Genomic DNA, 14,439 nt, shown 5'->3' with positions numbered 1-14,439 from the left:
TGCACGCAAAGTAAACTACGAGATTCAGAGGTACTGGACATGAAGATGGAAGGCTTTAAAGATGAGGAGACAAGCACAGTGATAATTTTCCAGCGGGGGGAAAAAAAAAAAGGTACCAGGTCAAGGCCAGTGGCAGCCTCCACTTTCTATTCAAGCTACAATGGGAAAAACGGAAGAACAAAAAGGTTCCAGGTCGGCAACCTGGCAGAAAATTATCACTGGGCACAGAGAGAGAGAGAGAAAAAAAAGAGTCTATGTTGAACACAGCTGACAGTATGAAGGCATAATGGGAAATAAGGGAGGGACTGCAATGTCACAGCATTCTTCCCATTCATTACAATTCTTTGTTTAACAGCAGGAACTTGGTAAAGGTTGAGCAGCTCAGCACAATGGCAATGCCCTGCTGTTACTTACATAGCGAGCAGCTAGCTCTTTCTCTTCCGTCTTCTGCTTCTTGCTGTCTGAGGAATAATCACTTGAGCTTCTGTGCTTTTCTGCGGCTCTGAAACTGGCTGATGGAGATACAGAAGAGCTCTGAAATTAGAGAAGGGAAAATAGCCACAAAGGTTAGCTTTTACTTCCTGAGGCGATGGCTAGTGGTATTATCTCAGTACAGCCAGGATGGCAATTGGTGGCAGTCTTTGGATCAGGACTCTGTTAGTATTTCAGCCGCTACAGCTGCTTTATGAGGCTACGCGAAGGTACAAATTAACAAAATTTGACAATTAGCCAATTATTTAAAACAGAAAAAAATGCAATCCTCCTCCGGCCCTGGAAAGAAAAATATTGTTCCATATCCAACCCAAGAAGAATGTTCAATGCAACATATATGCAATGAGCTCTAGAGCATGACTGACATTCATTTCCATTAAGAAACAAATTTAAGAATCTGCTGCTGGATATTTAATTAATTGGATTATCACTTTCTTGCTAGATCACGTCTTCCAGGGATCATCTACAATCCACCTTTATTGAATAAGGATCATTAACTGTTATCAAAATGTTACTAAGTCAAAAAGATTGTCCAACAGAATTGCAGGAATGTTGACCTGGAGGTTATGTTCCCTCAAAGTTATAGGCACATGGGAGGGGGGGGGGGGGGAGTAAATGCATTTCCATTGCTATAATAATAAAATTAGAGGAATATATAATAACTTTTATATATTTGTGAATCTTAGTGAAGCTATGCCTATCCTTTAAAGGTGTCTGTTGATTACTGCTAATCTTCTTAACTTCTGAAAAAGCATGTACAGTGCATAAGCGTTTTATAATGTGTTTGCTAAATTTGCAGACATTTTGTTCTGCTAAAACACTGAATCTTGTTTAACTCTGGAGCTTGCATTCAGTTTCTGTTATACAACATCCAAAGTTGGCTCAAAAATATTCTGCCATCAAGACATATGTATCAGAGCAGAGCTTGTGGCTTGGTGCTAACTAATGATTAAAACTTCATCAATCTAACAAGGAGTTGCAAAGTGTACCTATAGCCTGCAACACAATCATGGATTAATGTAAAACTAAAAATGCTACAACTGACTAGGCAGAGAAAAATGAAACAAAACAGCTTCCCTCCAACTAATTTAAACAGTCCTGGATCTGACATCTTTTCTCAGACTTTGGAAAGCCCTCTGTCCTAATCCTACTTGATTTTTCAGCAGCCTTCGGCACCACTGACAACGACAGCCTGATAAGACAGATAGGCTGAAACTGGTACCAGGGGTGCAGCCCTAAATTGGTTCCGATTATTTGTAACAGGAAGAACAAATGTCATTGTGGGCCATTCCTCATCTGACAAACACCTGCCATGCGGAACCCCATTGTGATTAATCCTCTCCCCAGCCCTGTTCAACATCTCAGAGACTCCCGATTTGACAAAAATCAGAAAATCCAATCTCCAATGCTTCATCTCTATCAGGGGCGGCGGCTAACTTCGGTCCTCGAGAGCCACAAATAGGTCAGATTTCCAGGATATCCACAATTAATATTCATGAGAAAGATTTTCACACACTGCCTCCATTGTATGCATATCTATCTTGTGCATATCCATTATGGATACCCTGAAAACCTGGCCTGTTTGTGACTCTCGAGGACTGGAGTTGGCCACCCCTGATCTTCACTGATAAAGCTCAGGTCTTCCCATTTCTGGGATATAATTTATGCCACGAAGGACAAAAAGCAAACATCTAAGAACACAAGGCTTGCCATACTGGGTCAGACCAAGGGTCTTCTCAAGCCCAGTATCCTGTTTCCAAGAGTGGCTAAGTCAGGTCACAAGTACCTGGCAGGATCCCAAGGGGTAGATAGATTCCAAGCTGCTTATCTCAAGAATAAGCAGCGGATTTATGCAACTCTACCTTGACTGTTAATGGACTTTTCCTCCAGGAACTTGTCCAAACCTTTTTTTTTTTTTAATGCAGCTATACTACTAGCTTTCACCACATCCTCTGGGAACAAATTCCAGAGCTTACTTATGCTCCATGAAGCAGTCATATTTCTTCTAGGAACTTTACTTCTTTAGAATGTCCTGATATAACATTCACCCAGTCAATACTGGGGGAATTGAAATCACCCATTATTACTGTGCTGCTGATTTTGTTAGCTTCCCTAATTTCTTTTAGCATTTCATTATTTGTTAGTTCATTCTGGCCAGGTGGGCAGTACTATACCCCAATTACTATTTTATTTCCTTTTTCACCTGGAGTTTCTATCCATAAAGGTTCCAGATTGCATTTTGTTTCCTGCAGAAATGTTATCCTGTTTGACACAATGCTATCTTAAGCATATAATTCCACCCCTCCACCAATTTGATCCATCCTATCATTTCTATATAAGTTGTACCCTGGTATCACAGTGTCCCATTGGTTATCCTCCTTCTACCAGGTATATCTACCTTTGTCCAGTGCTACACACTAACTCACCCATCTTATTTTCTAGACTTCTAGCATTTATATATAGACATTTCAAAGTATGTTTCTTGTTTGTATTAACAACCTGCTCATCAGTTGACAGGGGTAATTTGGAATCTTTCTGCACTTTACTTAAAGGCACCTGGTATCCAGTGGAATTTATTGCAACCTCTCTACTGGGATGCCCTATCTTCCCTGTTCTCTTAATATCCTTCAAAGATGCATCATTCCGAACTATACGCATCTATCGGCGTTCCCCCATGATCTAGTTTAAAAGCTGCGCTATCTCCTTTTTAAAGGTTAGTGCCAGCAGCCTGGTTCCACTCTGGTTAAGGAGGAGCCCATCCTTTTGGAAAAGGTCCCCCCTTCCCCAAAATTAAGCCCAGTTCCTAACAAATCTAAAACCCTCTTCTTTGCACCATCATTTCATCCATGCATTGAAACTTTGGAGCTCTGCCTGCCTCCGGGGACCTGCATGTGGAATGGGGAGCATTTCTGAGAATGCTACCCTGGAGGTTCTGTATTTCGGCTTTCTACCTAAAACCCTAAATTTGGCTTGCAGAATCTCCCTCCTGCACTTTCCTATGTCACTGGTACCCACATGTACCAAGACAGCCTCTCAGAGACCTGGAAATGGGCAACATCGAGTAAACCAGAAGTACTAGTCTTAGATACCAACCCTACCCCTCCTGATGACCTGAAATTGATGTTCAGCAACACCATGCCACCCTCACAATAAAACCCGAAGTCCAAAGCCTGGGTGTCACAACGTGGACTCTCAAATATCCATAGTTGCTAGGAATGCCCTTTACCATTTCAGGCAACTCAAGCAGATAACATCGTACCTGGAGAAAGGTCATCTGGCCACTTTGAATTATGCGTTTGTCCTTTCCTGGACTACTGCAACATACCGTACATAGATCTCCCACAAAAACTCCTGTATCACCTACAGCTAGTGAAGTATGTTGCTGCCTAGATGTTATCCAGATGCAGTTACAGGGATTACATTTCCTTAATCCTCTCCAGGGCCTTCACTGGCTGCCAATTCCTTACTGGCACAAATTCAAATCCTTATGCATTGCCTTCAAATTGCAAAAGGGATCAGGCCCTACCTATCTGAAAAAATGCCTGTCTACCTATAAACCCACCCATAGGCTAAGATCCAAAATAAAGGCTCTCCTACAATTCCCTGCCCTAAAGATCTCAGGCTGGCCTGAACCCACACATCCACCCTCGCCCTGCTCCTCCCTAGGCTCTGGAATTCCCTTCCCAAAAGAGGCCAGCTGGGCTAAGAATATATTAGTATTCCGTCACCTGGCTATCTAGTGTTTCCATCAAATCTACCCTCCGACCCCCATGGTCAGCAGTATTGACCTTAGCAAACTGCATATATATACTATAGCCAGCATGCTACCTACTTGTTAATCTATCTTTGTTCATTTGTATTGCACTACATTTTGAACTGTACTGTATATTTGATTGTATTATATGTACATTTGATTGACTGTATTATATGTACCGCACTATTTCCTCTATCCTTTCAGTCTTGCCTCTTCAACCCATCCCTGTGCTAAGATACTATGATGTCTTCACTATCATATGGATTTAAACCACTTGATAACTCTATACATTACTCCATGCACTGTATTAGGAAACAGTTAAAAAAACACCCTGGTAATAAATAATAAATAAGTGATTTTTAACTAGCATTATTTATCCTAAGCCTTTGGCTTTTTTCCAATTAAATTTAAAGCAGTGATTTTTTTCTTCTTTGACCACCGAACTATTGGACAAAATGAACCCTTGAATCACAAAATTCAAATTAAAAAACATTTATTTTATTTATAATTGTTTATATACCACTTTTTCAATAAAATATTGGTCAAAACAGTTTACATTAAAATTACACACATAAGTAGGATTTTACAACTAAAACATCCTTAAATTTCATGCTAAAACAAATTTATAAAATAAGTGTATAAAATGATTTTTTTTAAAGATATTGTCAACATCCGAACAGGAATAGAAAATCCTTTAGATGTGACTCAAAACCTATGTAAAAGATAAATAACACTTAATTTGATTAGACAAAGTGCATCACCAAGTATGATTCAAACGAGCTCCAAAGGAGCTGCATTCAGGAGAGGATTCGTGGAATGAAGGTGTGGCTACCTTAAACACAACTTCATCTTGTTCTTCTCTTTTATGTGTGTGTACCTCTGAAAACACTGTTTACCATGGTGTTCTTGCATGCCAAAGATGAAGTAGGCAATGATAGTTGAGGACCACAAACAAATCTGGTTTTTGGGATATCTACAAAGTACATTTTTTCTGAGGTAAAAAAATGAAAATAATAAATATTGTTTGTCAACCAAAACACCCTGCTAAAACAAAAAAAGATGCTTGGAACCCATATCATATTAGGCCCATTGTAATATGTTAGGTGTGGGCTTGGCACTCAAAGTCATGAGTAAAGTGAATTACAATTACAATATAGTAAACCTCTCATACCAAATCAGCACTAACTGCCAGAACTCAATCAATAACAAACCCTACTTATAAAAGCGCAATGTTGTAAATATTACACCAGGCCTTTAAACTCCAATACACTTCCTATTAGGAAAACAGAACAAGCCTAGCTGCTATAGATCCCTACATAGAATCTACAGGCTAGCAGAATATTCAAGTTCAATCACCACATGCAGAACAAAGACAGACTCTCACCAATACAGAATAGAGAGAGAGAGACCATAAAGTAACAATTAAAAATATGTAGACAGAAACTGAACTGGAAACCACAACAGACACTGTAATGCAGTGCAACAATGGAAAAACAGGATACTGCCATTTATAAAATATCAAGAAATATAAAACAATAATAGCAAAATCATTCCATTAAAAAGAATATTTCAAAAGAGCTGACAAACAGGATATCTAATAATTACAATGTCGTGGGTTAGCTGATGGGGTGAGGGTGGGGGTGGGGTGGTTGTGTACAAACTTTCTCCTCACTCTCATATATACTAACACATGCTCTCACTCACAGACCCACACAAACATGCTTTCTTTCTCACACAAATATATACTTTCACACAAATGCACACATACATATGCTCTCTTACACCCTCACTCCCTCCTTCACACATCCTCAATACAAGTTTCCTCTCTCACTCTCCTGGACTCTTCAGCCTTGGGCCGCCAGTGGGATGGGCTCCACTTGCAGCCTTGCCAGACCTTTCTACTCATCTTCAGCCGCAGAAAGATTAGGCTCTGCTCTTGGCCAATGATCAGAGGCTCACGCTGGCAATTTTGCCACTCCCTATGGGTTGGCACGCTAGACAACCGCCTAGTTCACCTAATGGAAGCAACAGCCCTGCTAATGCTACAAGTTCCTTTCCATTGGAAAGGAACTTGTATTGAATTTTTAATACATCTCAGACACTGACCCTGTCTATAATCATATCCCTTTCTCCTCTAGGGCATATGTAGTCAGGTTCTCAAGTTTCATTTCACATGACTTTTAGAGCAGACCCTGCACCATTTTGGTTGCCTCTCTCTTTGAACTGCTTTTATCAATCCTTTTTGAGATACGGCCTCCAGAATGGAACCAGCACTCCAGGTGAGATCTTACTAGCAACCTGTATATAGGCACCACCACCTCCTTTTTCCTGCTGGTTATGCCTCTTTCTATGCAGTCTAGCATCCCCTCTGGCCCTAACAACCACCTTGTCACACTGCTTTGCTATCTTTAGGACATCAGACATTATCAACCCAAGATCTCTTCCCCTGTCTGTGCTCTTCAATCTCTTACCCCCATAAAATAAAACTCCATTGGATTTCTGCACTCCAAATGTATGACTGATTAAATGCCAAAAAGTGTAAGCATTAACTACTCTTCATTCTCGGGTGTCTACTCTGTTGCAGATCTTAGTGTCATGTGCAAAATAGAACTTTTTCATCCAACCTGTTATTTCACTCACAAAGATATTGAACAGAACCAGTCACAAAACTAAATCCCTGAGATACTCCACTAATCAACTTTCTCGTTTCAGAATGACTTCCATTTACTACTACACTCAGTCAACCAATTTCTAATCCAATCCCATTCCCAGGTTGCTCATTTTATTCACGAGCCTCTTATACAGGTTGGTACCAAAGGTTTTGCTGAAACTAAAGTAAACAACCAGCCCATGCTATTGATTTAATTCTCTAGTCACCCAATCAAAAAAAATCTATAAAATCATTTGACTATCTTTCTTTGGTAAAACCATGCTGCCTCAACTTCTGCAACCTTAATATTCTCTTTCAGCAGAGTTTCTATTAATTGTTTCACCACCAAAGTAAGGCTAACCAGCCTGTAGTTTCCAACTTCCTTTGTTACTTTTTTCAAGAGGGACCACAGCGACCCTTCTCCAATCTTGTGGTACCATTCCTGTTTCCAAGGATCTGAACAGATCCTTCACTGGACTGGCCAGAAAGTTTGAGCTCCCTTTAGCTTGTAAATCTCTTTCCAGGATCCTCCTTGGTTTTGAAGTAGGGGCCACCTTTAAGCACTGTTGAGTCCTTTTAAAACTCACAATAGTCCTGGGAGCTCTTCTAGATCAGGGTCAGCACTTGCTCCTAGGTCCAAAAGGATCCTATACCTCAGTCCCTGAAAAACAATGTAATCTTCACACCAAGAGTGTTGTTCCAATAAAAATCACAGTTTACTGAGGATAAATGGCTATAGTTACACTTCCAGCAAATACTCCCGCAGTGACCACAGCCTGCCAATATTCTCTTCAAAAGCAACTGTGGACAGACTAGCAAAACACTTGATTAAAAACAGGCAACCATAACTGTACTCATCTAACAAGAAAAACACTGAACTCACATAAGAATCTAAGTATCCCAATCTAGGGACTGGATGCAAATTACAAGCAATCCCTTGGGATCCGGAGCCCAATGGAAGGACTATTGACACACTCATGTGGCAGCCGAGAGCAGGAAGCTGTAATTTCTCCATTTCCTAGCGTGTAGACAGATGGACTCAGGAACAGTCAGATGTACCAAAACTACTCCCCAATGGGGTGGGAGGCTGCCTTCGGTCCAGTCAACACCTCATGTGCAAAGGCTGTGTCCTCCCGGGCTTGCACATCCAGACGATAAAACCTGGAAAAAAGTATGTAAGGAGGACCATGTTGCAGTTCGGCAGATACCGACAGGAGACAATAATCTAATCTCCCATGACACTGCCTGAGCTTGACCCTGCATAGAAAATGGATTTTCAGCATCCATATACACAGCCGTGACCATCTCCTTAATCCAGCGAGCTATTGTAGCCCATGAAGCTGGAAATGCCCTGCTTACTTTCGCCATGGAGGACAAACAGGCAATCCGTCTTCTGAAAAGGTTCAGAAACCTCCAGATACTGTCTGACAAGTCTCTTGACATCCAAGGGGCGCAGGACACGATACTCCTCCACATCCCTGACCTTTCCCAGGGACGGCAAGGAAAAGGACTGATTCAAATGAAATTCCAAGACCACTTTGGGCAAGAAGGATGGAACAGTACACAGCTGTAATGCCTCTGGAGTCACCTGAAGGAATGGCTCCCGGCAAGACAAGGCCTGCAACTCAAATTCAATGCACAGAATATATAGCTACTAGGAACACTGTCTTCAAGGTCAATAACCGCAAGAAAGGCTATGCAGTGGTCAGAATGTAGGGCCTGCCAAAATATCCAGCACCAAGTTAAGACTCCACAATGGAACCGGTAACCTCAAGGGAGGCCTAAGATGCTTCATTCCCTTCAAAAACAGACTACATCAGGATGAGAAAAGGAACCACCATTCAATGGGCCTCTGGAAACAGGCAAGAGCTGAAACCTGCACCTTCAAGGATTAAGGGCCAATCCTTTATGCAACCCATCCTGCAAAAATTCCAGAATGTGTGGGATCTTAACAGAATGAGGAAGAACACCACGCTCCTCACCACCAGGCCTCCAATACCCTCCAAACCTGCACAGAAGCTAAGAAAGTGGAGAACCTTTGAACGCAGAGTAAGGTGGCAATCACCACAGAAGAATATCCATGCTTCAACAGGCGAGCCCTCTCATGGGCCAAACCGTAAGACAGGATCCTCGTGAAGGGCCAAACCATAAGACAGGATCCTCGTGAAGAGCCAGACCCTGCTGCAACAGATCCATGTGTGATGAAAGATAAAGGGGGGTCTCCACCAGGAGTCTTCGCAGATCTGCATACCACAGATGCCTGGGCCAGTCCAGCGCTACTAGGAGTACTAGTCCCTTGTGGCCTATGATTTTATAAATTATCCTACCCAGCAAGAGCCATGGAGGAAAGGCATAAAGCAACCAGTCTTCCAGCCACACCTGTATGAGAGCATCTGTGCCCAGGACCATGGATGACTCCTGCGACAGAAGAATCAAGGAACCTTCGCATTGCGAGAAGTCACCAGCAGGTCTAGGAACGGAAGGCTGCAGCGATCCACAATCAGTCAAAATGCCTCAGCTGAAAACACCCATTCTCCTGGGTCTAGACTTTCCCTGCTCTCTTATATTGTCTTTTCCTGCAATATGAGGCGTCAAGATCATCTGTATGTGTCCTTCTGTCCATTCCATAAGTCAGTTTATTTCCTGCGACACTTGCTGGCTCTTGGGTTCCTCCCTGACGATTGATGTAGGACACCATCGTCGCGTTGTCTGACATACCCAGACCGCCTGGGTTTCCAGGTGATTGATATTCCAGAGAGACTCTTCAGCAGTCAGCTCCTGACATGGGCCCTCCAATCCTGGAGACTTGCAACTGTCGTGAGTACCAACCAGGTCAGGGAGGACAAGGAAACTCCCTTCCTCAGATGAGCCTCCTGCCATCCCCACTGGAGGCAAGAGCAGACTTCCATCGGCAAGTGTAGCAGAATCGAATAGTCCTGAGACTGCGAGTTCCAATGAGACAGTAAGGAGCGCTGAAGAGAATGCATATGTGCCCTCACCCATGCACCACTTCCAGTGTTGCCATCAAGCCGAGCACCTGTAGATAAGACCACATTATTGGGCAAATAGGAACTGGAGATTTTCCCCCACTTACTGGTCAGTCTCTCCAACTCACTCCCAAACAAGAGCAAAACTTTAAAGGGCATCTTGATAAGATTAGCTTGGAGGCTGCGTCAGCCAATTCCATAACCAGAGGCAACGCCTGGCCGCTATCACCAAAGCCACTCCTCTGGCCGAGGTATGGACCAAATCGCAGCCTATGTCTACTAAAAAGGCAGCAGTGGGCTCTATAACCACTCCAGAATCATCAACTTCCTGAGAGAGAAGCAGACAATATCACGCCATGAGGGCACAACAGGAAGCGATCTGTAAAGTCATAGCTACTGCCTCAAAGGCTTGCTTAAGGATGGCCTCAATCCTTTCATGAACATCCTTCAAGGCAGCTCCTCCCTCCACAGAGATAGTTATCCGCTTAGAGATAGGACATACCAGTGCATCCACTTGGGGAAAACGCAAATGCTCCCTCAGAGCTGAATCCAAGGGATACAAGCCTTCCAATGCACAACCCCCTTTAAAATTTGCCTCCGGGGCGTCCCATTCAAGATCAATCAATTCCTGAATGGCATCCATCTCAGGAAACAAAAACATGAGGCTTTACGCAAGGAAACCAAAACGGGATTCTTCTTCGGTTCCAACATGGCATCCGACCTGGAACATCCAGCTGATCCAAAATCTGGGAAATCAGGGCTGGCAATTCATCTCTATAAAAGAACCACAAAATGGATCGATACAGTTCCAGTTCCGGAGGAATTTCCCCATCTTCCAGTGAATCAGGATCTGCTTCATCAGTGTCATCCGGAGTCTTGTCAGGAATACCTGCAGGGAGCAGAGATGAGCCCCCTGTGTTTTAGCATAGGACTGGAAGAGGGAGGAGCCACCGGCTGAGGGTCCAACCTGTCAGGATTGGGTGAAACTGAAGACTTCACCTGTAAGAAAGCTTGCAAGTCTTGAAAAAATTCCACCCAAGAAAAAACAGCCGATCCAGACCAAGCCCAGAAGGAACTGGAGCAGGGCCCACAGATCTGCCCTTTCCTGCGGAGGAGCCAGTCAAGGGAGAATCAAGGTCTGATGTCCCTCCAGCCAAAGCCATAACCTTACATGAGCTCAGCGCTTGCCGGCTGAGTAGAGACCATCTTCAGCAGCGGGGGGAGAGGGCATCAGCCGTCACCGCCATGCTCAGCTTCCTGCACCTGCTGTCTTTCAGCTGAATGAGCAACTAAGTTCATGCCGGGAAACCCAGCTACTGGACCAAGGCACACCTCTCTGAGGGAATCACAGAAATCACCTCAAGAATTCTCAACTGGGGGTGGGACCTTTTGGTATCACTGCAGGACAGCAGGGCTCTCTTTTCCTTAGTTCAAATTTCTCCTTCCAAAAAAAACCTGAAGCAATCTCCAGAGAGTGATGCATGTCCACCATCGGCTGAAATCGGAGAATACTGGCACGCTGGGGTCACTGCAGGAGTATATATACTGTGACGTCAGCTTGCTCCGTATCCATCTGCTGGCAGGGAAGCATAACCCACTGGTCCGAAGTCCAAATGTCTACATGCTAGGAAACAATTGCTTTGTTGGAAGACTGACTTAAAGAATAAGGAAGACGACAATTTGTGGGATAAATTAATTTTTAATATGTGTACCCAATTTAAAAGAAATCTAGGCTAATTTTTAGTGTGTTTTCTTCCCCTCCCAACTCTAAACACATTGTGGCCGATGTAAAAAACAGCATGGAAAGCGGGTGCTGAAAAGTCAGCACCCGCTTTCTTAATGTGCGCATGGCGCCCGCAAGGGGGGCACCATGCTATATTATAATTAGGGGGTCGCTTGCATGACCCTAGCACCTCCTTGCTAACGCGACCCCGCGGTTACCGGCGGTCTGCCAGTTATGAAAACAGACGCCAAGCATATCGGCGTCTATCTTCTTAATGCGGCCGGCTCAGTTTTTTTATTTTTTTTTAAACTTTTAAAAGTACAGAAAAGCAGGCAGGCATTAATAGTTGAGTGTCTGAGATGCACATTTATTTTTTTGCATCTGGAGTGAATGAGCATTATCCCATTCACTCCGCGTCGGAGGATTCCAGAAGCAGTCAGAGCTCCGGAGCCTGAATGTGTGGATGAGATAATGAAGTAGGGAAGAAGGTTTTAAATTTATTGGGCACTTGGCAACATTTTGGGGAAGAGGAAGCCTATTCCAAAAAGTATGGGCTTTATCCTAACCAGGGTGGAACTAAGCTGCTGGCATTAACATTAAAAATGGAGATACAGCAGCTTTTAAACTAATTCATGGAGGAAAGCCAACAGTTGCTCATGAACACATGGTTTGGAATGAGGTATCTAGAAAGGATACTGGCATAATGGGGAACTTAGAAAATCCCAATATAGAGGTTATAATAAAGATAGGAGAAGCCCAGCTGCATTTAAATAAAGAGCAAGGAGAGAAGAATGATTCTAAACTACCCATTCCAACTACTAAGTAGGATGTGAATGCAATTTTAAAATCCTACTTTGAATTGTCTACATGTGAATGCCAGAAGGGTAAAAAAATAAGATTGGAGAGTTAGTTATATGGCACTGGACGAAGATGCAGACATAATGAGCAGCTCAGAGACTTGGTGGAACGATGATAACCAATGGGACACTGTGATAACAGGATATAAATTATATCAAAATGATAGGCTGGGTCAAACTGGTGGAAGGATGGCACTATATGTTAAGGAGGGCATATGTCCAAACAAGAAAAAAAGTCCTACAGGACACAAAATACAATGGGAAATCTCTACAGAGAGACATTCCCTGAGTGATAGGGAAAAGTATAGCTGTGGGGATGTTCTACCATTCACCTGGCTAGCATAAAGAAACTGTGAAATGCTAAAAGAAATTAGAAAAGCTAACAAATTAGGCATCATTATATTAATTGGAGATTTCAATTACCACAATATTATATCTTGGCAGGACATGCTAAGGATTTAACGTTTCTGGATGCTATAAATGACTGCTTCATAGAGCTGTTTGTCCTAGAACAGATGAAAAAGAAGAATATTCTAGATCTAATCCTCATTACGATGCAGGATCTGGTGGGAGAATTAACAGAGATGAGGCTGCTAGATAAAAAGGATCAAAACTATCACATTTAACAATCATTGAAGGGATGACATTAAGAAAAACTTCTATGGTAGCATTTAATTTTAAACAACTATGATAAAATTAGGAAAAAACTGAAAGGAGCACCGAGAAAGGTTAAAGGTTTGCATGAAGCATGGACATTGTTTAAAATCATCATCTTGGAAGCCTAGACAAACTCACACATTAGAAATGGTAAGAAGAGAACCAAGCGACTGCCAGCATAGTTAAATGATGAGGTAAAAAGGCTATTAAAGCTAAAAGAACATCTTCCAAAAACTGGATGGTAGATCAAAATGACAAAAACAGAAAAGAGCATCAACCACTGGTAAGTTAGAGGCAGGCCAAAAGAGAATTTAAAAAGATTGTCAGAGGAAATAACCCAAAATAAAAACGTTTTCAAGTATAGTTGAAGCAAGAAGTATGTGAGGGAGTCTGGTGGACTACTAGATGATTGAGGCGCTCAGGAAGACCACAACACAAAACTAAATAAATTCTTTGTTTTTGTCTTTACTGAGGGGGGTGGTTTTGGGGAGATACCGGCAAGATACATTCTTTGAGGGTGATGATTCACAGGGACTGAAGCAAATCATGGTGAACCAGAAAGATGTAACAGAACTGACAAACTAATGAGTAAGAAATCACTAGGTCTAGACAATATGCAGAGTTCAGAAAGAACTAAAAAAAATGAAAGTAAAGTCTTATTACTAGTAATCTAACTTCTCATTCAAATAAGCTTCAATAATTGGATTGGAGAGTGAATAACATAAGGCCCATTTTTAAAAAGGGATCAAGGGATTAACAAGGAAACAGAGGCTGGTGAGCTTGATATTGGTACCAAGCAAAACCTATTCTAGTGTGAGACTATTTTTTATTATTTTAAAGGCCATACAACATTACACAGAGAATGCTGAGTTCCTGAGACATTCCCTGTTAATATAACATAACTGGAAACAGGCATTAATCATTCCCACTCCATCCTCCCACCCAAAGCCCCTCCCCCTCAACTGTAGAAAAACTCTGTCCATGTGTTCCAATGTGTTGTCCATCACTCTGTCCAATAGCAAACGATGCAGGAGCTGTTGTGCGAATCAATGCCCCTCATTCAATATCAAACTACGAGATCTATGTGGGAGAGATTGCAGATATGGGTCCCAAATGGTCAAGAATTGTTTCTTATGTCGCGGAGACTGTCACATAATCGCTGCATCCATTTGCATCATACGATGAAGGCAGTTATGCACGTCCAATATGGCGGAGGGGTGTCTTCTCTCCAATGCAGTAAGATGACCTTCTTGGCCACTAAACAGACTTTACGAATAAGCAACTGAGATCCCATATCTCGTACTCTTAATGGAGAAATG

General features: G+C 42.4%; 1 protein-coding gene across 5 annotated transcripts in view; it reads right to left on the bottom strand.

The window, feature by feature from the left end:
* TLE4 (TLE family member 4, transcriptional corepressor) overlaps positions 1-14,439 on the bottom strand; it is a 325,462-nt gene that overhangs the window by 50,601 nt on the left and 260,422 nt on the right. For all 5 annotated transcript variants that reach the window (XM_029616594.1, XM_029616577.1, XM_029616585.1 and 2 more), the window contains one exon: positions 415-534. In XM_029616594.1, coding sequence (XP_029472454.1) covers positions 415-534 — 120 coding nt within the window. The remainder of the gene's footprint in view (positions 1-414; positions 535-14,439) is intronic.

This window comes from Rhinatrema bivittatum, chromosome 1 (genome assembly GCF_901001135.1).
Source record: "Rhinatrema bivittatum chromosome 1, aRhiBiv1.1, whole genome shotgun sequence".
Taxonomy (NCBI): domain Eukaryota; kingdom Metazoa; phylum Chordata; class Amphibia; order Gymnophiona; family Rhinatrematidae; genus Rhinatrema; species Rhinatrema bivittatum.
This window is presented reverse-complemented; position numbering and strand designations above follow the sequence as displayed.